At 51.2% G+C, this 23,285-nt stretch overlaps 1 protein-coding gene across 3 annotated transcripts; it reads left to right on the forward strand.

Annotated features, from left to right (window-relative positions):
- Window positions 1-836: 836 nt before the first annotated feature.
- Ankdd1a (ankyrin repeat and death domain containing 1A) lies at window positions 837-23,167 on the forward strand. 3 transcript variants are annotated; one of them, XM_028866545.2, is made up of 15 exons: window positions 837-1,065; window positions 5,092-5,195; window positions 7,408-7,506; window positions 9,597-9,695; window positions 13,693-13,797; window positions 14,506-14,604; window positions 15,520-15,618; window positions 16,339-16,437; window positions 16,739-16,837; window positions 18,184-18,282; window positions 18,781-18,879; window positions 20,159-20,254; window positions 20,801-21,005; window positions 22,317-22,448; window positions 22,719-23,167. In XM_028866545.2, the coding sequence occupies exons 1-15, from the start codon at window positions 1,032-1,034 to the stop codon at window positions 22,778-22,780; spliced, it is 1,530 nt and encodes a 509-aa protein (XP_028722378.1). In that variant the 5' UTR covers window positions 837-1,031; the 3' UTR covers window positions 22,781-23,167. The 3 variants fall into 3 exon arrangements, with proteins under 3 accessions (XP_028722378.1, XP_037063295.1, XP_037063296.1); XM_037207400.1 differs by having other exon boundaries at window positions 18,187-18,282; XM_037207401.1 differs by lacking the exon at window positions 18,781-18,879.
- The last annotated feature ends 118 nt before the right edge of the window (window positions 23,168-23,285 follow it).

The raw sequence follows: 23,285 nt of genomic DNA on the forward strand, positions 1-23,285 counted from the left end.
ATGAAAACAAAACGCCAACCAAACAACAACAATAAACAAAGGAGGAAAAAAAAAACATTTTTTTTTTTTTGTTGTTTCTTTATGAAATGACAGAGAAATGGGCTCAAAGTGGGGCGCAGTGGGCCTAGTCTCGGAATTATAAAATTGTGACCGTGCTCTGGAGAGGAAAGGCTGCTGTGGAGAGGTGGATACGGTAGGTGGTACAGTTAACGGTGGGAATATGACACTTCAGCCAGTCTCCGTAAAGAGTGACAAGGAGCTAGCCCGCCGAGGGGGGAGGGTTGGCAGAGCTGTTCCATGCAGAAGGGAATAACAGTTTCTCAGACCCTTAGGCAGCCCAGAGGATGGTTCATGTTGCTGGAGGAATTTTTACAACATTAATTTTATTGATTTTGTTTAGCTTTGATTTATTTTTCTTCCTTCTGGTTAAGAAGTATTTCCTCCCTTGCTGCCAGACTGGATTCCAGAATGCCAGCCTCAGGCTGCTGCTACCAGCAGAGCGCCTGGCCGGAACATCGGTACCTTCTGCTCTGACATCTGGCATCGTCCAGCTTTCTCTGCGGTTTTTGTTTGTGTGTTTGTTTGCTTTCGGGTTTTGGCCAATCTAAGTTGTGTAATCGATATCTCACTGTCCTTGTAACCTGATTTTTTTTTTTTTTCTGATCGTGAACACATTTGATCACTCTTGTCTTATGTCTGCAGGCTTGGTGGGGTAGTGGGGTCTGAAGAGTCCAGAGTGCAAGGGCCGGTGGAGACATCAAGGCTAGGAGGGTCCCAGGGGAGCGGCATGCGGGGGCGGGGGTGGTGGTGGACCTAGGGCAGCTTGAAGGCACAGAGAGGAAGTGGGAGCTGGAGGTGAGATATGGATGTGCGGATCAGACTCACAGCTGGGCAGACAGCGAGCAGGGTCTACAGAGTGACGCGGAACCTCTGCCGCCCACTCCCCCGCTCTGCGCGCTCCCGGCTCCTCCGCGCACTCCTCGCCCCGGCGGCCACGCGCCCTGTACGTCCTGCACCCCCGGAGCAGCGGGATGGAGGAGGAGCTGGCTTGGGAGACCGACGGCTGTGAGTCCCAGTGCGAGGGCAGGTGGACACGGTGGGGGCCCGAGGCCGGTGGGGAGACGCCGCGTTCACAGAGGGCTGCTCAGGGAGAGCCTGGCCCTTCACAAGGCCACCGCGGTCTCGGGCTTCTCTGTGGCTCTGTGAGGAACGTTGCACAGGCTGCACAGGGGTAGGGCACAGTGGCTGCACATCTGGGACGCACGGTATCCCGGGCGGGGCAAGCCAGGGGTGACAGCGATCATTGTTAATAACGCGCTTTGTGTGTCAGGCTTTGAGGCAGGTCAGGCCGGTAGAAGACTGTAAGACCAACATGTGGGTAGGGCCTACTGTCATCTCCATTTTTCAGATGAGAAAGCTGAGGGACAGGATGAGGTCACATGACTGTATTGCGATAGAAATGCTGAAATTAAGGATAGGGGCGCAGTTTAGCAGGTAGAATGTTGTTTAATATGTACAAGGCCTTGAGTTCCATTTCACACGCCATGTAAAACCAGGCACGGTGGCACACATCTGTAATCCTAGTACTGGAGAGGTAGAGGCAGGAGGATCAGGAATTCAACATCATCTTCCACCCTTGGCTACATAGGGAGTCCAAGGCCAGCCTGGGCTACATGAGACTCTGTCAACTACCACCACCACCGCCACCACCACCACCGCCACCACCAGTTCGCCCAGAATAAAATGGGGTGTAGACACCATATCAAAGGAAAAACTAGGACCTAGAAAAAAGGTGCTATGGTCAGCTCCATCCCTGAGTGAAATAAGGAACTTCAGAACCTCTTTCAGAATGTACCCAGAGCCAGGCTCCCTAGATGTGGGGAAGGTGTGCATGTGGCCATCAGCTCTCCTGGGAGCCCTTTGGTGCTCTGCCTAGGAGAGGAAAGAGGACCTGCCTTTGCCTCCTCCGAGAATTCTTAGCCCTGTTGCCCAGGCTGAGCCCTGACCACTGAACCCAGGAGTACATTCTCAGATCCCCATTGTCCTGCCCACTGGATTTCAAAATGCTGAAGACAGCTGTGCAGTCTGCCCAGATGAATGAGAAATGGGCTCTGGGCTCCATTAAGCATAAGGGTTGCTTTTAAGACTTTTATTTTTTTAATTAATTAACCCCCCCCCAGAAACAGGGTTTCTCTATGTAGCTTTAGATCCTGTCCTGGATCTCACTCTGTAGACCAGGCTGGCCTTGAACTCACAGAGATCCTCCTGCCTCTGCCTCCCGAGTGCTGGGATTAAAGGTGTGAGCCACCACTACCCAGCTTAATTAATTGATTTTTTTGAGACAGATTCTCACTGTGTATTCCTGGCTGTCCTGGAACTCACCATGTAGACCAGGTTCATTTGCCTACCTCTGCCTCTGAGTGCTGGGATTAAAGGCATGTGCCTTACTTTGTTATTTTTATTTGTGTGTGTGTGTGTGTGTGTGTGTGTGTGTGTGTGTGTGTGTGTGTGTACACCTAAAGATGAAGCCAGAAGAGGGCAGCAAATTCAAGGACTGGAGTTATAAGCAGTTGCCAGCCACCAGATGTGGGTGCTGGGCACCAAACTCAAGGCCTCTGTAAGAGCGAACTGCACTTCAGCACTGAGCCATCTCTCTCCAGGATCTCCTCACTCCCACCTTTTCATGAGATAGGGTCTCATGTAGCCCAGACTGGATTTCAGCTCGCTAAGTCAGCTTGCATGCCTGACCCTCCTTCATCTCCTAAGTGCTGGAATTACTAGTGAGTGCCACGACACCCAGCAGTGTGCTGCTTATTCTGAGGGGTCACAGCGTTCTGCTGGGGTCAAGGGATCATTAGGACTCTTACAGCCAAAGGGAGAGTCGTGGAGTATTCAGGGTGTGTGAGAGATTCGGGGCAGAGAACCCAGTGCTGATCAACGCTCGGCTGTCAGAGAGCCTGGTGCGCATTGCTGAGGCTGGGAACGTGTGGGGCGAAGTGATGGAACAGATAAGATTTCAATTCTAACTGTCACTTCAGTGCATGCTTTCCCGCTAAGACACTGGCCATCTGTCCCCGGATGCACAAAGGACTAGGCTCACGTGTGAAGGTCCGAGGACAACTTTCAGGAGTCCAGTCTCTCCTTCCACCTTGTTTTTGAGGCGGCATCTCTTTTGCTGTTTCTGCCAAACTGTGGTGCATATTCCAAACTAGCTGACCTGCCAGCTTCTGCACAAGTTTCCCGTTTCTTCCCCCATCTAATGCCAACATTGCAGAAGTACTCCAGTGCGTCTGGTTCTTCACGTGGGCTCTGGGAACCGAACTCATGGCGTCAGGCTTGCGTGGCAAGCACCTTCACTTACTGAGCCGTCTTGAGCTTTCTTTTACATTTACTTATTTAGTGTGTGTGGTGTGTGTGTGTGTGTGTGTGTGTGTGTGTGTGTGTGTGTGTGTGTGGTGTGTGTGTGTGTAGTGTGTGTGTGTGGTGTATGTGTGTGTATGTGTGTGTGGTGTGTGTGTGTAGAGTGTGTGTGTGGTATGTATGTATGTGGTGTGTGTTTGTATGTGTGGTGTGTATGTGTGTGTGTGTGTGTGTGTGTGGTGTATGTGTGTGTGTGGTGTGTGTGTGTGTTGTGTGTGTGTGTGGTGTGTGTGTGTGGTGTATGTGTGTGGAGTGTGTGTGTGTGTGTGGTATGTATGTATGTGGTGTGTGTTTGTATGTGTGGTGTGTATGTGTGTGTGGTGTGTGTGTGTGTGTGTGTGGTGTATGTGTGTGTGTGTGGTGTGTGTGTGTGTGTAGTGTGTGTGTGTGGTGTGTGTGTGTGGAGTGTGTGTGTGTGTGTGTGGTATGTATGTATGTGGTGTGTGTTTGTATGTGTGGTGTGTATGTGTGGTGTGTGTGTGTGTGTGTGTGTGTGTGTGTGTGTGTGGTCAGAGGACAACTTTCCAGAGTCAGTTCTTTCCTTTCACTATGTGGGTCTTAGGGATTGAGCTCTGGTCGTCAGGCTTGGTGGCAAATATCCTTACCAACTGAGCCCTCTCACGACCTTTTTAGACTTTATTTTTGTTTTCTTGTGTGTGTATGTGTGTGTGTGTGTGTGTGTGTGTGTGTGTGTGTGTGTGTGTGTGTGTGTGTGTGTGTGTGTGCATAGGTGGGTGCCTGCAGAGGCTGGAAAAGAGCATGGATCCTCTGAAGCTAGAGTGACAGGCAGTTGGAGCTGTCCAGCATGGGTGCTGGGAACTGAACTCGGATTCTCTGAAGGAGCAGTGAGTGTTCTTTACCTGTTTACCCATCTTTTCTTCCTTTCTTCCTTCCTTCCTTCCTTCCTTCCTTTCTTTCTTTCTTTTTTTTTTTTTTTTTTTTTTTTTTCGAGACAGGGTTTCTCTGTGTAGTTTTGGTGCCTGTCCTGGATCTCACTGTATACATCAGGCTGGCCTTGAACTCACAGAGATCTGCCTGGCCCTGCCTCCCGAGTGCTGGGATCAAAGGTGTGCACTACTGCCCCCGACCTAACATACATTTTTATTGATTTATTTTGTGTATGTGTAAGTATGCTTGCACCAGGGGGCTCTTGTGGATGTCAGAGGACAACTTGCAGGAGAAAACATCCTCCCTCCACCGTGCAGGTCCTGGGATCAGGCTCAGCAGTATCTTTACCCTCTGACCCATCTTGCCAGTCCTTTTTTTTTTAAATTGGGTTCTAGAGATCTGAACTCGGGTGATCACACTTGTCAGGTGAGCACTTTACCTAAGCCTTCTCCCCGTGCCCTGAAAGTGCTTTGAGAAAAGAGAGAGAATAGAGAGAAGGGAGCCTTCCAACCAGGCAAAGCAGAATTAGCTCCAGATGTGGAGGTGAAAGGGTTAGAATTTGGGGCAAGGAGCGAAGAGGTGGAAAAATAAGGAATAGGAAGGTCTAAAGGTGGGAGATCCCACCTCCGGCACATTAAGTCCTCACTGGCTTCTACACTGGGTAGAATCTTAGCCAAGGTGGTCACTGACTCCAGTGGCAATGAATTCCATCCTTCCCCAAGTGCATCCCCCCTAAGAGTATGGGGTCCCTTCCTCTCACTCCAAATCCCTCTTTCTCCCCAGTGCTTCCCCTGGAGAGACAGCTTCATGAGGCCTCACGCTGGAATCAGGTGGAGAGGATGAAGGAACTGTTTGAGAAGAGGGTTAACATCAGGGCTAGAAACCATGTAAGTATGAGTACCATACGGTGTTGCCACCCCGTGGGACAAGTCACTAGGCCAGAGGAGGTGTGTTGCGTTTGTGTGCATTGACTTGAGGATGGAGTTGGGAGGAGAGGACCTATGCTCTGTCTTCATTTCTGGAGCTGGCCTCAGGATTCCAAGTCAGGCTTTGGCAAGTCCAGAGCTCAGACTTTGAACCTGTTGTAGCCCATCTGGAAGGCCCATCTAAGGAACAAAGGTGGTAAGGTGCATGTGGGCAGGATTTTGGGGACCACAAGGGACCAGATTCCAGACACCGGGAGCGTATGTGAGGCAGCAGCTGAATTCAGCTCTCTTAACACCTGCTGTCCCCATTTGTGTGAAAAGCTGCAGAAGGCACAGGCCTGTTCTGGGAGTCTACTAATGAGGCAGGGAAGCAGTAGGGTCCATGGCCCTGGGGGAAGAGGACAGAGGAGGAAGCATGTCTTCTAAGTGGACATCGAAGACAGGCCAAGAGACCATGCAGGGTAGCTCCTCTCTGACTCAGAACTTCTGCCTCTGAGGAACCTCTTGGATGCTATACTAAGGCTTGGTTAGTGGGCATTGGATGCAGTAACCTTGACTGCAGCAGAGGGTACACTGTCTAGGGTGATGTGATAGGGTATGACTTCAGTCTTCAGAGCCAGCTTGGGAGGTGTGGGAATAGTAACAAGAGTTAGGAGTGTGTCTGCTGTGTTCTGGTTTTCGGAGCACTCATCCACCAGCTTCTTGGTGGCTGTCATTCGGTCACCAAGAAGAGGTAAGGAGAGTGGGAAGTGTTGGCCCTGTGTATAGTTCCAGGCAGGTGCAGTGGGGGCAGTGGCAGGTCACTTTAGGTCACACAGCATGGGGTTGGTGACTGATGCTTTGGTCTCAGTTCTTTTTTTTTTTTTTTTTTTTTTTTGGTTTTTTCGAGACAGGGTTTCTCTGTGTAGCTTTGTGCCTTTCCTGGAACTCGCTTTGGAGACCAGGCTGGCCTCGAGCTCACAGAGATCCGCCTGCCTCTGCCTCCCGAGTGCTGGGACTAAAGGCGTGCGCCGCCGCCGCCGCCGCGCCGCCGCCGCCGCCACCACCACCACCACCACCACCACCGCCTGGCTGGTCTCAGTTCTTGAACAAGTACCTGCAGGGAAGCATGGCCTAGTAGTATGACAGTGCTTTAGCTGTTTGTCCGTTCATCCATCCACCCATCCACCCATCCATCCATCCATCAATATATTTACATACATACTCATTGATGTCTTCATTCATTCATTAAATGTATTCTCTCACGAACACTGGCTTATGTGTTCCTTCACTAAGAACTTATGAAGGGCATACTTTATGCTAGGTGGTGGGAACAGAACAGAACCCATGGCAGCTGTGGTCCCAGACTTCATGGAGTCTGATGGTGGTCGGGGGGAGGGCAAAGACAGCAAGCTAGCTATCTCATTCCCACCGTGATAAACTGTCCCATAAGCACAGGGAGGGGTCCAAGGGGCTTTGTCCCACCTGGAGGTATCCCAGAAGGCTTCCATGGAGTGAGGCGAAGGGCAGTGTTTCAGGTAGAGGGAATGGTGTGGCAGAAGCCCCGAGAAGAGAGAGCTGGCGTCCGAAGATTACACTGGAAAGTAGTGCGGCCCTTCGCTGCCTCTCATGAGCTGAGATGGTAGCAAAGTGGACTATACAAAGGGAGGCTGGTGGCCCAGCCTGCTCAGAGGGACGGAGGGCCAGAAACCAGGATGAACTCCCAGGGTGGTGGAGAGCGAGCCAGACGGTCAGGCCCTTTCGACTCATTGTGAGGGAAGAACCAGACACTCTGTTTCCCTTGGGGACATTGAGAGCTGTCTTAGGTCACATGTGGCTTCCTAGTAGGAAGAAAGATTTGGAGCTGGAAACCATCTGGCCCCTCTGAGAGGCAGCTGGGGGCAGTGCCAGGCCACACAGGGGCTGGTGGGTCCAGGCTCAGGCGCCTGCCCCAAGAGCAGTGGGAGCTTTGAAGACAGGGGCAGATGGGTCCAGTCAGTGCATCTTATGATATTTGTTTTGGCTGTACCCTACCAGGGAAAAGGGACCTCAAGAAGGGCTGGATCTCCAGCCAGCTGGTCACCAGAGCCACCAACAGCCCTTCCTCCCTGCAGGCCAGCTGTCTTGGTAGAGAGGGTGTTGGGGGCAGGCCAGGCAGCCGGGTAGAGTGACAAGTCTCCCCTCTTCCTGGCAGGTGGGCAGAGTGGCCCTGCACTGGGCTGCAGGTGCTGGACACGAGCAGGCTGTGCGGCTGCTCCTGGAGCGTGGGGCTGCTGTGGATGACGTGGACTCGGTAGGGAGTCTGCGTGTGTGTGTGTGTGTGTGTGTGTGTGTGTGTGTGTGTGTGTGCCTGCCTACCTTCCTGCCCCTCAGGGGCAAGGACATCCTCAATCTGTCTGACCTGTGAACAAGTTGTCATTGGTGAGACTGTTGCCACTGACGTGCGGATGCTTAGGTACAGGCTGGGCCCAAGTCAGTCTTAGGGATTGGTGACATTGGATCCACTCCATTTTCCCTGGCATGGGAAGAAAGTGCTCTCTATTATCAATGGCCTTTCAGTTCTGGGGACATTTCTCGGTCCTTCACGATACCATGTGATGAGGGAGATTGGTAAACTATAGAACAAATAGTCACGTGGATCAATGGTGGTCTGCTTAGTAAAGGGGCTAAGAAGAGGGTCTCCTGTGATAGGCCATGGGGCTCTGCCCTGGTCAGCACCTGAACAGACAACTTGCTAAGAAAATGTCCTGGAGCAGATTGGGCAAATCAGTAAATGGCACTCTACTTGAAAGGGAGGGAGTCCCAAAGATCTACAGAATTGCCTCCCCAGGTTTAGGAGAAGGAAGGGCTGAATCTGACGGTGCCATTTGATACAGATATATTAAAAATGGATACTTAGGGCTAGAGGTGTGGCTCAGCTGGGGAGTGAGTGACTGTCCAGCATGCATGAGGTCCTGGATTTTATCCTCAGCACTGGAAAAAAAATGAAGGAAGGAAGAAAAGAAGAAGGAACAAAGGAAGGAAATAAGGAAAGGAAGGAAGGAAGGAGGAAGAAAGAAAGAAAGAAAGAAAGAAAGAAAGAAAGCAGGAAAGGAAGGAAAAGAAAGAAGGAAGGAAAAAATAAATAGCGAGAAGGTCTCAGGGAGCCCAAGCTGGCTTTGAACTCAAGGATGACCTCGAACTTCTGTTCCTGCTGCCTCCACTCCCAGAATGCTCTAAAGTGTTGGGACTACAGGTGTAAACCATCATGCCCAGTTTATGAGGTACTCTGGATTAAGCCATAACCTCATATGTGCTAGGCAAGCTCTTCCCCAACTGAGTTACACACCTAGCCCCCAAACTAAATTTAAAATAAACAAACAAACAAATAAATAAAAAAACCCATTGAGTATTGTGTCGCACACCTTTAATCCCAGCACTCAGGAGGCAGAGGCAGACAACCTCAGTGAGTTTAAAGCTAGCCTGGTCTATATAGTGCGTTCCAGACCTGCCAGGGCTGTATAGTGAGACCCTATCTCAAAATAAATAAAAGTAAAGGCAGGGGAGATGCCTTAGTGGATAAAGGTGCTTACTATGCAGCCTGGTGGCCTGAATTCAATCATTCAATCCATGGAAGCCACAAAAAGGTATAGACGGAAAGAGCCAAGTGCACAGTTCTCTTACAACCTCCACACGCTCCACCGCATGCGGGCAATAAATAGAAGCTGGGCGTGGTGACGCACACCTTCGATTGCAGCGATCGGGAGGAGGAGACAGGAGGATCAGGAGTTCAAAGTCATCTTTAGCTACGTAGCTTGAGGCCAGCCTGGGCTACATGTGAACCTATCTCAAAACAACACCACCACCAAGCAAACCTGAGCTCTGTTCCCTCCAAACGTGTTCTTTTCTCTTAAGTGGTCCCTTCTACTGAAGAAGCAAAGAGAGTAGATGGCGGCCGTTTCGACTTCCGGTTTCATCCAACAGAAAGTTTCCAATAATGTATCCGCCTCTGTGTTAAAAACAGCGGAACTGGGACTGCAGACACGCTCAGTGGGCCAGGGGACTTGTCACACTTGCAGAGGACCCAGGTTTGATTCTCAGTACCCACATGGTGGCTCACAGCCATCTCTAACTCCAGTTCCAGGGGATCTGTCATCTTCTGGCCTCCTCTGGCACCAGACATACATGTGGTGCACCTACACACACACAGGCAAGACCCCCATACATATAAACAAAACAAATAAATGTTTTAAAAAGCGAACAAAACTTTCTAGCTTTTAAGTGCCTTTAGCGTGGGGTTCTCTGGACTGAGCGGCATCTATAGTTGAATGGTTTGGCCGTGTGGACACAGCCACTCCCCTGCCTCCTCCCTTTCTCCTCACCTCCCTGTGTCCTTTCCCCCAGTTTGGGATGAATGCACTTCTCCTGTCTGCCTGGTTCGGCCACTTGCAGATTGTGCAGATTCTGGTCAATGCTGGGGCCAAGGTCCACTGTGAGAGCAAGGTAAGGCCGCAGCTGGCAGCTCCAGCCCCTCAGCTTCCCCACTTCTCCCCTCCATTTCCTGCCTGCTTCTGCCCGGCCCTCTGGAACCTTGTACACCCCCCCCCCCCCACCCCCGCTGAGCTGAGCCCTTGGAAACCCTTCCTAGGGTGGAGAAAGGGTGGGAGTGTTTTCATCGGGAGACTGTCTCTCATCTCATTGTTCCACCCCTCGGTGCTCCTGGGTGAAAATTCTCCAGCTGTCTGGTCAGCTGACTTCCATATTTACAGACAGGGCAGTTGGGAAGATGCGCCGAGGCAGGAGGTCTTTCTTAGACCTTCTGCCAAGCTCTGCCCTCCTATCCTTAGGGTGGTAGATAGAAGGATCCGAACCCAGGGTACCACCTTGGGTGGATAACTTTATCACCCACACCGGTTTCCCATTTGGAAATGGTGTGTGTGTGTGTGTGTGTGTGTGTGTGTGTGTGTGTGTGTGTGTGTGTGTAGCTACCTCAAAGTGGTGGGAAAAACAAGAGCAGTAGTGGGTGGAATGTCCCAGGCTGGGTGGGTGCTGGCCCCTTGGGAACCTGGCCATACTTGATATGTGAGGGACTTAAGGGAGCAGGGTCCCACAAACCTCGATGCCTGGAATCCCTCCACTAGGATTCATGTAGCCCAGGTTGTCCTTGAACTCCTTATGTAGCAGAGGGTGACCTTGATCCTCTTGCCTCCACCAACCAAGTTCGGGGATTACAGGCACACGTCATCACATCCTGTTTATTCTGTGCTGGGATAAAACCCAGGGCTTTGTGCCTGCTAGGCTGGCACTACCCACTGAGCTCCATCCCTAGTCAAAATTGGTTTCCTTTTGTGGTGCCAACCCCCCCCCCTCAAGGTGTCCATATCCTAATCTCAGACCTGTGAACTCCCAGAATCTAACATGACAAAAGAATTTTGCAAATAAGATTATAGATGTTGAAATGGGAAGATTTCCCCCCCCTCGGGTTATCCACATGGGCCCCTTGTGATCACAGGGGTTCACACAGGAAGAGGCTGGCAGAGAAGGACGGGTAAAGGAAGCTGAGGCTGGAGTTCAGTTCCCAGCACCCGCGTGGCAGCTCACAACTGTCGGAACTCCGATAACCCTAACCTAACCTTCTCCCGAAGCCTCTAGAAGAAATGTGCCCTTGCCCACCCATTTCAGTGTGTGTGTGTGTGTGTGTGTGTGTGTGTGTGTGTGTACAACTTGCAGAAGTTGGTTTTGCTCTTCCACTGTATGGCACCTGGGGATCAAACCCAGATTGTCAGCATGCAGGTGGCTATTCCTACTGAGGCATCTATCCAGGCCCCAGTTTAGATTCTCATCTCCAGATAGGTTCCACTTGGATCACCCCGCTTTTACAATCTTGGCAACAAAACACTCTCAAGTTTAGTGACCAGTGTAACTGACTTCAGTTAAGATAACCAGGATTTATTCTTTTTCTTAATTTTCTCTCTCCCCCTCCCTCTCTCCCCTTTCGTCTTCTTGGTTGTTTAGACAGGGTCTTGCTCTGTAACCCAGGCTCATCTGGAACCCACTGTGTAGCCCAGTGTGGCCTCAAGGCAATCCTCCTGCCTCAGCCTCTTAAGTGGATTATAGGTGTCAGTCAGTGTACCTGGGATTCTTTTCTTTCTTCAGTTTGAGGCAGGGTCTCACTACATAGCCCTACTGTCCTTGAACTTGTTATTTTCCTGCCTCAGCCTCCTCAGGTTCTTGCTGATATTGTTCATAGCTCCATGGCTGGTTAGGCCATCCCTCTGGTTTTGCTCAGGCTAACCCATGAGGATATGCTTGGGCTGGCTGGACTGTAGGGTATCTGGAACCTCTGAGGGACACTGGGATAATGTCCCCAGTTTCTCCAGTGGCTCATAGAAGCCATCCTGGACATTCTGTGTGGCTTCCTTGCAGGCAACAAAATAATAAGAACAGGCCTGGGGATATAGCTTACTTGGTAGAACACTTTCCTAGTATCCACAAGATTCTGGTTTGGATCCCCACCACTACACAAATTAAGCATGGTGGTCCCCCTGGTGGTAGAGATAGAAGGGTAAGAAGTTCAAAGTCATTCTTGGCTGCACAGCAAATTTGAGGCTAGCCTAGGCTGTTTATTGAGAAGGGTGTTGTAGCTAGACTTTTCCTGCCTTGCCCACAGTCAGGACAAATCTCTATCACCCGCCAGTCCCACAGCCGCTCAGACCCGACCAAGTAAACACAGAGACTTATATTGCTTACAAACTGTATGGCCGTGGCAGGCTTCTTGCTAACTGTTCTTATAGCTTAAATTAATCCATTCTATAAATCTATACTTTGCCATGTGGCTCGTGGCTTACCGGCATCTTCACATGCTGCTTGTCATGGCAGCGGCTGGCAGTGTCTCCCTCTGTCTTCCTGTTCCCTCCTTTCTCCTCTCTGTTAGTCCCGCTTATACTTCCTGCCTGGCCACTGGCCAATCAGTGTTTTATTTATTGACCAATCAGAGCATTTGACATACAGACCATCCCACAGCAGGGTGTCTTGCTGTATGGCCCAGGCTAGCCCTTAACTCCTAGTCTCAAGTGATCCTCCCCACTGGGCCTCTTGAGTAGCAAGGAGGACTACAGTCATGTGCCATACTTGACTTTTTTTCTAAAGTACTTTTTAATTGGGTTAATTTCTCACTGATGAGCTTTTTGGAGTGTTTTTATATATTTTGGATGCATTTTGACTTAAATTTCAAGCAGCTGTTTATGTTCCTATCTTCAGAGTTTAACTATTTTCAGACTCATAGATCTGCTATCAGATGTAACATGCTGCTGATTTAGTGCAACACTGATTGAGCACTAAAAACAGCTCAGCGAGAGATCCGAGTTACGAGCACCTCTGACCAAATTGTAGACTCACTTCAGATCGGAGTCTATGCCTCTATCTGAGAATGGTAGGCAGAGCAACACAGTTGCTTTCTGCATGATTGCTGCATGAGCATGTGCAACACTGTTGGATCCGGTGGAGCATCTAAAAAACACTGCGCCTCCAGGGGCAACAAGTGCTCTTAACTGCTGAGCATCTCCATCTCTCAAATACTTTTTAAAAAGACAAACAGTGCTTCAGGACTCTAACTTAATGGGGCAGGGGTGGAAGTTCTGGGTCATTAGTCCCTTGCAAGTCTCCTTCATTTAAATGTCACTCAGGAGACCTCTCTCTTCCTACCTCCCCTCCCTCTCAAAGGCCTTTGACTCCAGATCCAGCATTGTACATCTGGCCTTTGTTCTCCCTGGGAGGTTAGGTCTTAGTGATCTTACACTGAGCACTCAGTTGCCGACTTCATTTTTTAATCCATTTTTACATGTGTGTGTGTGTGTAATTCTACACATGCATTTAGGTACTCTAGTCATATCCCCTGGAATTGGAGTTACAAGCATGTGTGAGCCATTCTGGGATCCTAAGAAAAGCCTGCTTTTAGCTGCTGAGCCATCTCTCCAGACCTGTTACTGGCTTCTTCATTTGCAGCTGCGGGGCTAGAATCCTCATACATTGATGTTCTTGGGATTGCAAGGGCTGTGGCCTTACAGTTTGAAATCACTTTTCTGTTTATAAAATGTTTCCTAGTTGGGCATGGTGGTGTAAACCTTTAATCCCAACACTCGGGTGGCAGAAGCAGGAGGATCTCTATGAGTTCGAGGCCGACCTGTCTACATAGCAGGTTCCAAGCCAGGCAGAGACACATAAATACTTTTCTTGTGCTCTGACTTGCACTGAGGCAGTCTATGCGTAAATGCAGACTCAGAGGAGGTGAAGACAACTGGCCCCGAGCCAGAGTTGAGGAGCTTGGAGCCAGGCTTTTGGCTTCTGGCATCCTGGTTGCTGGCTGCCTCGCTGGGTCATGTGTGGACTCTCTTCATCATTGACAGCATTGTTGCCATGGGAGCTGTGTGCGAAGAGACAGGTAGTGTATGAGAGAGGGGCCCTTCACAGACTCCGGGGACCCGCTTGGGCTTGTTTCCAGGACGGCCTGACCTTACTGCACTGTGCGGCTCAGAAAGGCCACATGCCTGTGCTGGCCTTCGTCATGGAAGACCTGGAGGATGTGGCCTTGGACCATGCAGACAAGGTAAGACCCATGCAAAGCTATTCAATTCTCCCATTGGCTGGGACTTCGCTGGGTGTACCTTGTCAGTCGGGGCACTACTGGATGTGTCTGATTGGCCCAGGCTTTACTGGGACTGCTCCACACCTGGAGGGCATCACTGATTTATGGAGGAAAACTGCATTCTGCCTTGACTGTCCCTGGAGGGGACGTGACAGGTACACAGATGAGCAGGATGAAAACAGAACATGGTTGACTCTCCCTTCCATCAAGGACTAGACAGGTTAGAGAGGAAGGAGCCTCTTTTCTGCTTCCTGGAGAAGGGGGCAGTTAGGGAGGGAGAGATTTAGAGTAATTGGAAGGGGGTAGAGAGCATCTTTGGAACTTTGAAGGCAGGAAAGAGCTCTGAGTGTGTGATTTCTGGGAGACTGGAATCATGAGAAGGGAAAGTCAAAGGAGCCGGGGGTCCCCATGGAGCTCTGTCTCCAACCTGAGGGGTCTCTCTTCATATGGCCGGCGGCCAAGAGGCACTGAAGGACTAGGGTAGAAGATCTCCTCCCCACAGAGGGGCTGTTGTTGGAACCTGGGGCTGAGTGGCAGGGAGAATGGGGTGGGATTCTCCCCATGTACGCTACAAGTACAGAGAGGTGAGGAGCCCGGCCAGTCGGCGGGGTAGGTGTGCACACTGACAACGTGCGTGAGGAGGCTTACTGTCTCTCCCCTTCTGGTCAGCTGGGAAGAACAGCCTTTCACAGAGCTGCCGAGCACGGACAGCTGGATGCCCTGGACTTCCTCGTGGGCTCTGGCTGTGACCACAGTGTCAAAGACAAGGTACTGTGACCGAGAGGCACTCTACCACCCCTGACCAGGCTGCAGAACTCCCTGTGCCTTCTTGGTCCTGGCACCTCCTAGAGCCTGCTTTTTCTTTTTCAGATTTCTTTTATGTGCATGAATGTTTTTCCTGAATCTATGTGTGCCATGTGCAGGCTTGGTGACTTCAGAGGTCAGAAGAGGGTGTCAGAAGGTTGTGAGCCACCATGGAGGTGCTGGGAATTGAACCCAGGGCCTCTGGAAGAACAAGTGCTCTTCACCACTGGGCCATCTCTCCTGCCTCCTAGGGCCTACCCCTGACTCGAGTTCCGCTAGGGGGAAGACCCCCAAAGGCCGGAATGTGTCATGTGTCTGATGTTCTTCTAGTGGACACTTTAGTACACGTGGGCCAGCTGGCGGGTGTGAGATGTTCAAGATGAAATTTCTTTTCTTATTCTCTCTCCCCTGGCCCTTTCTTTCTTTAAGACAGTCTCATACAGTCCAGGCTGTATCAGAAAATGATCTAGGACTTGTCCTGCCCCATCTCCCAAGCACTGGGCTTATAGATAGCACTGCCATGCCTGGTTTTTATAGTCCTGGGGGCTGAACCAAGGGCTTCCTGCATGCTAGGCAATCACCCTACAAACTGACAAACATTCCCAGCCCTTATCTTATTTTTAAAGAAACACACCTGCTTCGAATCATAAGGAGCAAGAGTATGTGCAGGGCCTGGGCCTTGAGGATGCCCCTGGTTGTGGCTTTTGGTAGTGACAGGCATGAAGCTGGTCAGACTTGGTTCTGTAACCCTGGACACTTCACTCTGGACCTTAACTTCTGTGTCTGTAAAATGAGGGGGCAGCTCTAATGGGGTTTCTGTGACATGCTGAAATCTGAGGACTCGGTCCGTAAGCCCTTCAAGCAATCGTCTTCCTGCAGGAGGGGAACACTGCCCTGCACCTGGCTGCCAGCCAGGGTCACATAGCCGTGCTGCAGAGACTTGTGGACATCGGGCTAGACCTGGAAGAGCAGAACGCGGTGAGTCAGCAGCTGGGGAGACAGACAGATGAAATGCTGGCTGACTCTCTGTCTTTGAGGAGCCCCCAGCCTGTGGTGCAGTGGACTTTGTCTTGGTGGAGACCTGGAGCAGGGCATGTTCTCACACTGACACCCACCAACAGGAAGCAAAACAGCAGCCCCAGGGACCTGGCTGAGCAGGGAGCCAGACAGGATTGTCAAACCATGAGCTGGCGTGGTGGCACACGCCTTTAATCCCAGCACGGGAGGCAGAGGCAGGTGGATCTCTGTGAGTTCGAGGCCAGCCAAGGCCTGTAGAGCGAGTTCTAGGACAGCCAAGGCCACACAAAGAAACCCTGTCTCAACAAACAAACACACAAAACAAACCAACCATGAGACGTTTCCATTTCCCGGGTGATCAGGGTGACTTTCTGACATAGGAGGGACAGATTAGTGAGGGGGAGGTGGGTTAAGAGGCAAGTAGAACATGACAGAGGTCATCGTGTCATCTGCATTCCACACACGGGACCATCAGTTCAGAAGCCACAGGTAACCAAGCCCTTCGTCCTCACTAGTACGTGGTTGAGGGCTCCAGGGCCAGAGTAGAGGTGTGTGCTCTTGGCTCCGGGGCCAGAGTAGAGGTGTGTGCTCTGGGCTCCGGGGCCAGAGTAGAGGTGTGTGCTCTGGGCTCCGGGTTTGGCTCCAGATTCCCGTCTCCAGTCCTTTCCCTGTGTGTTTCAGGAGGGTCTGACTGCTTTGCATGCAGCTGCTGAAGGGATCCACGCTGACTGTGTGAGGCTTCTCCTCAGTGCCGGGAGCAACGTCAATGCCCTCACCCAGGTATCTAGCCCTCCTGAGACTGATGGCTTCCCTAGTCTGATGCCAATCAGACTCCTAAATGTTCTGTGAATAGAGGCTTTAAGGCAGTCACCCTGGGTTCTGGTCTTGGCTTCCCCACAGCTTAGCTATGTGGCCTAGGACAAGTCATTGTCGTAACGGCCCTAGAGGACTCTTTATGAACTGCTTGGCCTGGGCAAATCACCGACAGCTCCTGGCATGAGACTTGAGTGGAATGTGAATCTTGGTGCCCTGTCACAGGAGAGATCCCTGGAACAGTGTCCTGATGCCTGTTTCTTTCCAGAAAAAGCTAAGCTGCCTCCACTATGCAGCCCTCGGTGGCTCTGAGGATGTGTCCCGGGCACTCATTAAGGCAGGAGGGTGCACAAATGTGGCTGACAAGGTAAGTATTGGGCCTGGATTGAAAGGACCCACACTGCAGCCTCTCATAATTGTGTTAAGCACAGGAGCGAGAACTAGACACACCCTTGTGGATGGGGTAGGACACAGACTGAAGGAATAGTAGCATTTCATTTCTTTTCTTTTCTTTTTTTTGTTGGTTTTTCGAGACAGGATTTCTCTGTGTAGCTTTGCGCCTTTCCTGGAACTCACTTTGTAGCCCAGGCTGGCCTCGAACTCACAGAGATCTGCCTGGCTCTGCCTCCCGAGTGCTGGGGACTAAAGGCGTGCACCACCACCGCCCGGCAGCATTTCATTTCCGATGGTTTATCAGGAGCAGGCTTGAACGAAAGCTTGGCCAGCCTCCCAGCTGAACTACCTGCACCTGGCAATCTTTAGTTTTTGCAGACCCAACCACTTACCACTTAGTTATATTCTGTCTTTCTGTCGTGTTTGAGTGTGTGTGTGTGTGTGTGTGTGTGTGTGTGTCCATGTATGGAGAGGTCAGAGGTCAGCATTAGCCGTCTTCCTCAGTCACTCCTCATCTTATTCTTTGAGTCAGCAGGGTTCTTCTGGCTTTGCTCCCCCAGCACTGGGGTCCCAGGTGTGCACTGCCACACCCGGCTTTTTATGTGGGTGCTGGGGATCTGAACTCAGGTCCTCACACTTGCGTGGCAAACACTTTACCAACTGAGCCGTCTCTCCAGGCCAGGTGTTAACTCTTTTCCTATTAGAAATCATCAGGGTCTGTGTAATCCCCTGGTCCAGACAGATTTTGTTATCAGAAAGCCCAGATCTTTCTACCTTGGGAGTCTTCTCAGTTTTACTAAATCAATCTGTTTGCTCTGGGAGTGGGGAGAGACAGAGATAGGGACAGGAAATGGAGAGAGGCACACAGAAATAAAGTGTGTGTGTATATGTGTGTGTGTGTGTGCATGTGTGTATGTGTGTATGTGTGTGGGAGGGGGAAGAGAGAACCTGGCCTTGAGTACTGGTACTACCTGTCACTTGCAAACTGACCTTACTAAACCTGCTTTCATATATATGTACACACATATATGAATTATTATGTAAATAAGGAGATATATTACAAAAATATGCACTTCTCTTTTAAATCTTTTAAATGTGCCGTGTACAATATACCCAAGGCTGGCATAGCGGGGCCTCTAATCTGGCCAGAAGATACCACCCTCCTTATGGGTCAGTTTTAGGCCTCCAGTTCCAAGCATGTGGCTGCCTCAGGTCACCCGTATTGTTTGAGAGACTACAATCGCCAAGTTAACCCCACCCCACCTCCGATCTGCAGCCCTCGGAGGGGCTTACTGGTTGATGTCCATGTCTCTCCCCTAGCAGGCCACTGCTCCTATACACCTTGCTGTGAGGCACAACTTCCCTGGTCTGGTCCAGCTCTTCATAGAAGCCCACAGTGATCTGGACGCCACGGACATTGTAAGTGACTGCAGAAACCATTCAGACCCAGGGGTCTCCCAGCATGACCTAGACTTGAGAAGTGGATTCCCTTTTTTAGCTTTCCGAGGTTGTTGGTTTATTAGATTCGTGTGTTTATGTGTGTATGTGCATGAGAGTGTCTGTGTGAGGATAAGCTACGTGTGTGCCCTGGGAGGCCATAGGAGCATCAGATTTCCTGGAGCTGGAGCTCCAGGCCGCTGTGCGCTATCCGATGTGGGTGCAGGGGATTCTGCAAGGATCTTTTGCAAGGACAGTGCCCGCTCTTAACCACCAAGCCATCTCTCCAGCCCCTATTTATTTTGTTGTATTTTTTGAGACAGGGTTTCTGTGTAATCCCGGCTGTCCTGGAACCCACTGTGTAGAAAGGTTGGCCTTGAACTCACAGAGATCCTGAGTGCTGGGATAAAGGCGTGCGCCATCGCGCATGGCTCCCATGTGCTTTCTGCACGCTTTACCCTTCCCCTGTCTTCTCTCCAGAGGCAGCAGACCCCCCTCCACCTCGCTGCCGAGCATGCCTGGCAGGATGTAGCAGAGATGCTCCTCGTTGCTGGAGTTGACTTAAGCCTGAGAGATAAGGTACCTCTGCTCTAAGCGGCCCCTCTCTCAAGTTTCCACTGTTCTCTCCCTCCGTGTCAGAGACACTGCCGCCAATGCCTCGCGTCTGCTCTCCAGTGCTGAGGACCTCCTGTGTGGCTCCGAAGTCTGTCCCCAGGACACCCTCTGTCCTCTGGGGCCCCTCAGCTTGTGCCCTGGTGGCCTCCTGTTTCACTCCTGCCCCACCAGACTGTTAGTTCTGTAAGTCATGTGGTTAGCAGCAGGGGTAGCAGGACCTGCCAGCATCACACTGCCTAACACCTCCCTGCACATGCAACAGAATTTGGGGGTAGCTCCCCAGTTTATTGTGCCTCAGGGTAGCTCCTTCCTTAGATGGCTGGAGGTCTCAGGGGAGCTGAAGGTGTGGGGTGAGGCCGGAGGAACGGGCATTTGCATGTCTCTCAGGGAGGTCAGTCAGAAAGGCAAAGGCCAGAATTGGGGGTCATATTCAGGCCAGACTTGGGAGGAACTCACTGCTTTGAGCTGAACCCAGGAAGCCGGCTGCAGGTAAAGAGCAGCTTCCCGTTTCACTGCAGACCCCTGCAAGTGATTGGCCGTGTGGGAGGCCTGGAGCAAAGGGTCTGTCTGGTGCCTGGGGATCGGTAGGCAGATGTGGCAGGATGGCCCATGCCGTCTCCATGCTCTGATTTCTTCATCTGAGAAATGAGAGCGGGGACCTCATGTCATAGGTGGGGTTGCAGAGTGAATGAAGGCCACGTGATAAGGTCTACACAGGTGGTTCTCAACCTGTGGGTCGTGACCCCATGAGGTTACCTACCATATCAGATATTTACTCTACAGTTCATAACAGTAGCGAAATTATAGTTATGAAGTAGCAATGTATGGTTGGGGGGGTATCACCACACCATGAGGAACTATATTAAAGGGTCACAGCATTAGGAAGGTTGAGACCCACTCTTCTAGGTTTGTATATATGTATGTTTGTGTGAGTGTATATGCTCGTGTGTTTGGGTACCCATGGAGGCCATAAGAGTGTGTGTGTGTGTGTGTGTGTGTGTGTGTGTGCAGGTCTTTGGTAACCAGAAGTGTATTTGTGAACCCCCCAATGTGGGTGCTGGGATCCAATGGTCCTCATGGTAGGGTGGCTAGTGTTCTTCACCCCTGAGCCATTTCTCCAGCCCAGCTCTAGGCACAGTCAGTCTGATGAAATCAGAGGTGGCTGCTGGAATAACAGTAAGTCTAGAGGCAGCCCTGCACCGCCCTGTAGGAACTCCAGCTCCCCTCTGCCTCTTCTTTACAGCAAGGAAAAACAGCCCTGGCAGTGGCCGCCCGCAGCAACCACGTCAGCCTGGTGGACATGATCATCAAAGCCGAGCGTTTCTACAGATGGGAGAAGGTACCACCTCCATTAATCTCTCCCGTTGCAAAGCCTTGGCTGTGCATGGAGCTGGCTGTGAAAGTCGTAGCCTCAACCGATTCTGGGGACCCTCTCTCTAAGTGGGTGGTCATCTCTGCCTTGAGTACCACTAAGCTTGTGAGGACCTGGAGATGGGCAAGCACCCAGACATATTGAAATGAGGCTGGCTCAGTTCTGTACTGGTGAGATCCTAGCCAAGGAATGAATTGGTTTGAATATATAAACTTCACGGGGGATAAAGAAATGGGGTGACAACAGAGAGGTCTCTGGCTGGAGGCTTTGTGGAGGAGGTGGCATAGTGGTGCTCTTTTGACTATGGCAAAGCGTTAAAAGTCAGGGAGATGAGTTCTAGATGGAGGAATGGTGTGGTGGTGTCCAGTGGTCAAGGCAAGACACAGTCAGACAGGGTGGAGGACATGAAGCCACAGGCCCATGCTGATTCAGGTTCCCGGGCTCCATGGCCTGTATCTAAGATCATGAGGCAGGCCCCAGACGGCTCCTGCACTTTTGGGATCTGCCCCACAGGACCACCTCTCATGCAGGGACACCAGCAACCCTTCCAGAAAGAACCTGACCTTTAAGCAAGACCATCGGCAGGAAACACAGCAGCTCCGCTCCGCGCTGTGGCGACTGGCTTCCCGGTGTCTGAGGCCCAATGAGTGGAAGAAACTGGCGTATTCCTGGGAGTTCACAGAGGCTCACGTCTGTGCCATTGAGCAGCAGTGGACAGGTACCGCCTTACCCCGCTCTACACCAGGTGGGTGGGGACACGTGAGATGCGTTCTGAGTTCTGTGCTGCTGGGGACAGAAGCCTGTGGAACCCACAACCCAGCCCCACTCGACTTCCAAAGCGCTCCTCCCGGCTTCTTGCACAGGCTGTGCGTCCCTCGTCCGCCTCCTTTGTGACCTTGAATTTTGCAGAATCAGCTGGAACCCATACCCACGGTTTATACACTCAGCTAACTCCGTTCCCTGTGGAAAAAAGAGAGGCCACTGTTGACATTCCTTTTTAACATCTGTTTAGACATCTAGACCCTGGCACAAAGGCATGAAAAAGACATAAAGCTTATCATGCTGGGGCAATGACTTGGTGGGTAAGAGCACTCGGTGTGCAAATGTGAGGCCCTGAGTTCAGATCCACGTCACTCAGGTAAAAGCTGGGCATGGCTCGGTGCACCTTTAACCTCAGTGCTGGGAGTGGTGGGCGTGCAGATAGAGAAGGGTCGTTAACGCTTGTTAGCCAGCCAGCCTAGCCAAAACACAGCAGGCTTCACCTTCAGTCAGAGGAAACGTGATAGAGCAGGACGCTCGATGTCCCCCTTTGGCCCCCGCATGCAAGGGCACAGGTGTACACACCATATGCACCTGCATAGATGCTAATGTACACCACACACCTATACATCATAAACGGGGGTGGGGTGGGGGTGGAGAGAACATTAATACTAGAAAGGAAAAGAGCCAATTCTTCAAGTGTTATAATTCCTATACATGAGGAAGTCCAGAAGACTCAAATGAAAAACGGAATTGATAACTGAATGAAATGGCTAAATACAGGATAAAATATACAAACATTATGCATTGTCAATAGATGGGCCAAAAGTCGATAGAATTTTTGGAGATTTCTAATGAGCATCTAAGGCTGAGAACCATGCTGGGGTAAAAGCATGGCCAGCTGCCTCTCACTAGGCTGTGTTTTCATCTGTATATTGGATCCAGCATGTGCCTGAGGCAGGGACTGTGATCGGTTAGAGATGAAGCATGTAATTGGTATCCTAGTACCTTGAAGACATAAGCCATTGTTTTAGAGTAGACAGGTAGATGCCTCAGAGAAAACCTGAGGCCATGGAAGTTCTTCAGCCTGAGACACCAATCACAAGCCCACTCCATCTGAAAAGCTGTACCCTAACCCTAACCTCCAACCCAGGCCTCCTGTAGCAGAGAAAGGCCTCTTTCCTGCCGGGTGCATTTAGGATGCAGTGGAGGATGGCATATGCATCCTCTGGGAAGGTACCATGGTGGCCTTTACTGTCATCATCTGCAGGAACCAAGAGCTACCAGGAGCATGGTCACCGGATGCTGCTCATCTGGCTGCATGGTATGGCCACAGCTGGGAAGAACCCCAGCAAAGCACTGTTTGAGGGCCTCGTGGCCATCGGCAGGAGAGACTTGGCTGGTAAGTGAGTCATGGCTGGAATGCTTTGCGCCTTTCCTGGGACTCACTTGGTAGACCAGGCTGGCCTCGAACTCACAGAGATCCACCTGGCTCTGCCTCCCGAGTGCTGGGACTAAAGGCGTGCGCCACCACCGCCCGGCTTCCTCCCAGATGTTCTTAAGAACAGCAATTGTCTTCCCTAGCACAAGCCTCACAGGAAATTAGGACATAAACCAACCCTGGGAGGCAGAGCTAAAGCAACTCCAGCAACAGGGGTCTTGTGTTCCACAGAGAGCACCAGGAAGATGGCAAATGGCGAGCCCAGGGCCCCCAGGAGGTGTACAGCCATGTGAGCTTGTGGGCACGCCTCGGGGCTGCAGTATGGAAGAGGATCTCCTTAAGGGCTTTCAGAGTCGTCCCTGCACACAGACCTCCAGCCGCATCTACTGAACCATAGACCCCAGCAGGAAACTCGAGTACTTTTTGGAGGATGGGAGATGGGTCTCTTCTAGGTTTTTTGCTCATCCTATCCCAGGGGCGTGGAAATTTGCACCTCTCAGCTCACTTTGTTGTATTCCTGGGGGTGTATATGTGTGTACATGCCTCACATGGGTGTGAAGGAGGCCAGAGGATACTTGGTGGTATTCCTCCCCAGGCACTGTCCATGTTGTGTTTTTTTGTTTTTGTTTTTGTTTTTGTTTTGAGACAGAGTTTCTCTCTATATTCCTGGCAGTCCTGGAACAACCTTGTGTTTTTTGAGACAGGATCTCTCACTGGCCTAACTAGACTGGCTGACCAGTGAGCCCAGTGACCCTCCTGTCTTGCCTCCCCAGTCCCGGGCTTACAAGTGTGTGCCCT

Source organism: Peromyscus leucopus, chromosome 7, assembly GCF_004664715.2.
Source record: "Peromyscus leucopus breed LL Stock chromosome 7, UCI_PerLeu_2.1, whole genome shotgun sequence".
Classification (NCBI taxonomy): domain Eukaryota; kingdom Metazoa; phylum Chordata; class Mammalia; order Rodentia; family Cricetidae; genus Peromyscus; species Peromyscus leucopus.

Coding starts and splice junctions, on each gene's coding strand:
- Ankdd1a (XM_028866545.2), top strand. CDS start 1,032: ATGGAGGAGGAGCTGGCTTGGGAGACCGACGGCT. Junction 9,696..13,692: donor AGGTCCACTGTGAGAGCAAG/GTAAGGCCGCAG, acceptor GCTTGTTTCCAG/GACGGCCTGACCTTACTGCA. Junction 22,449..22,718: donor CGGCAGGAGAGACTTGGCTG/GTAAGTGAGTCA, acceptor TGTGTTCCACAG/AGAGCACCAGGAAGATGGCA.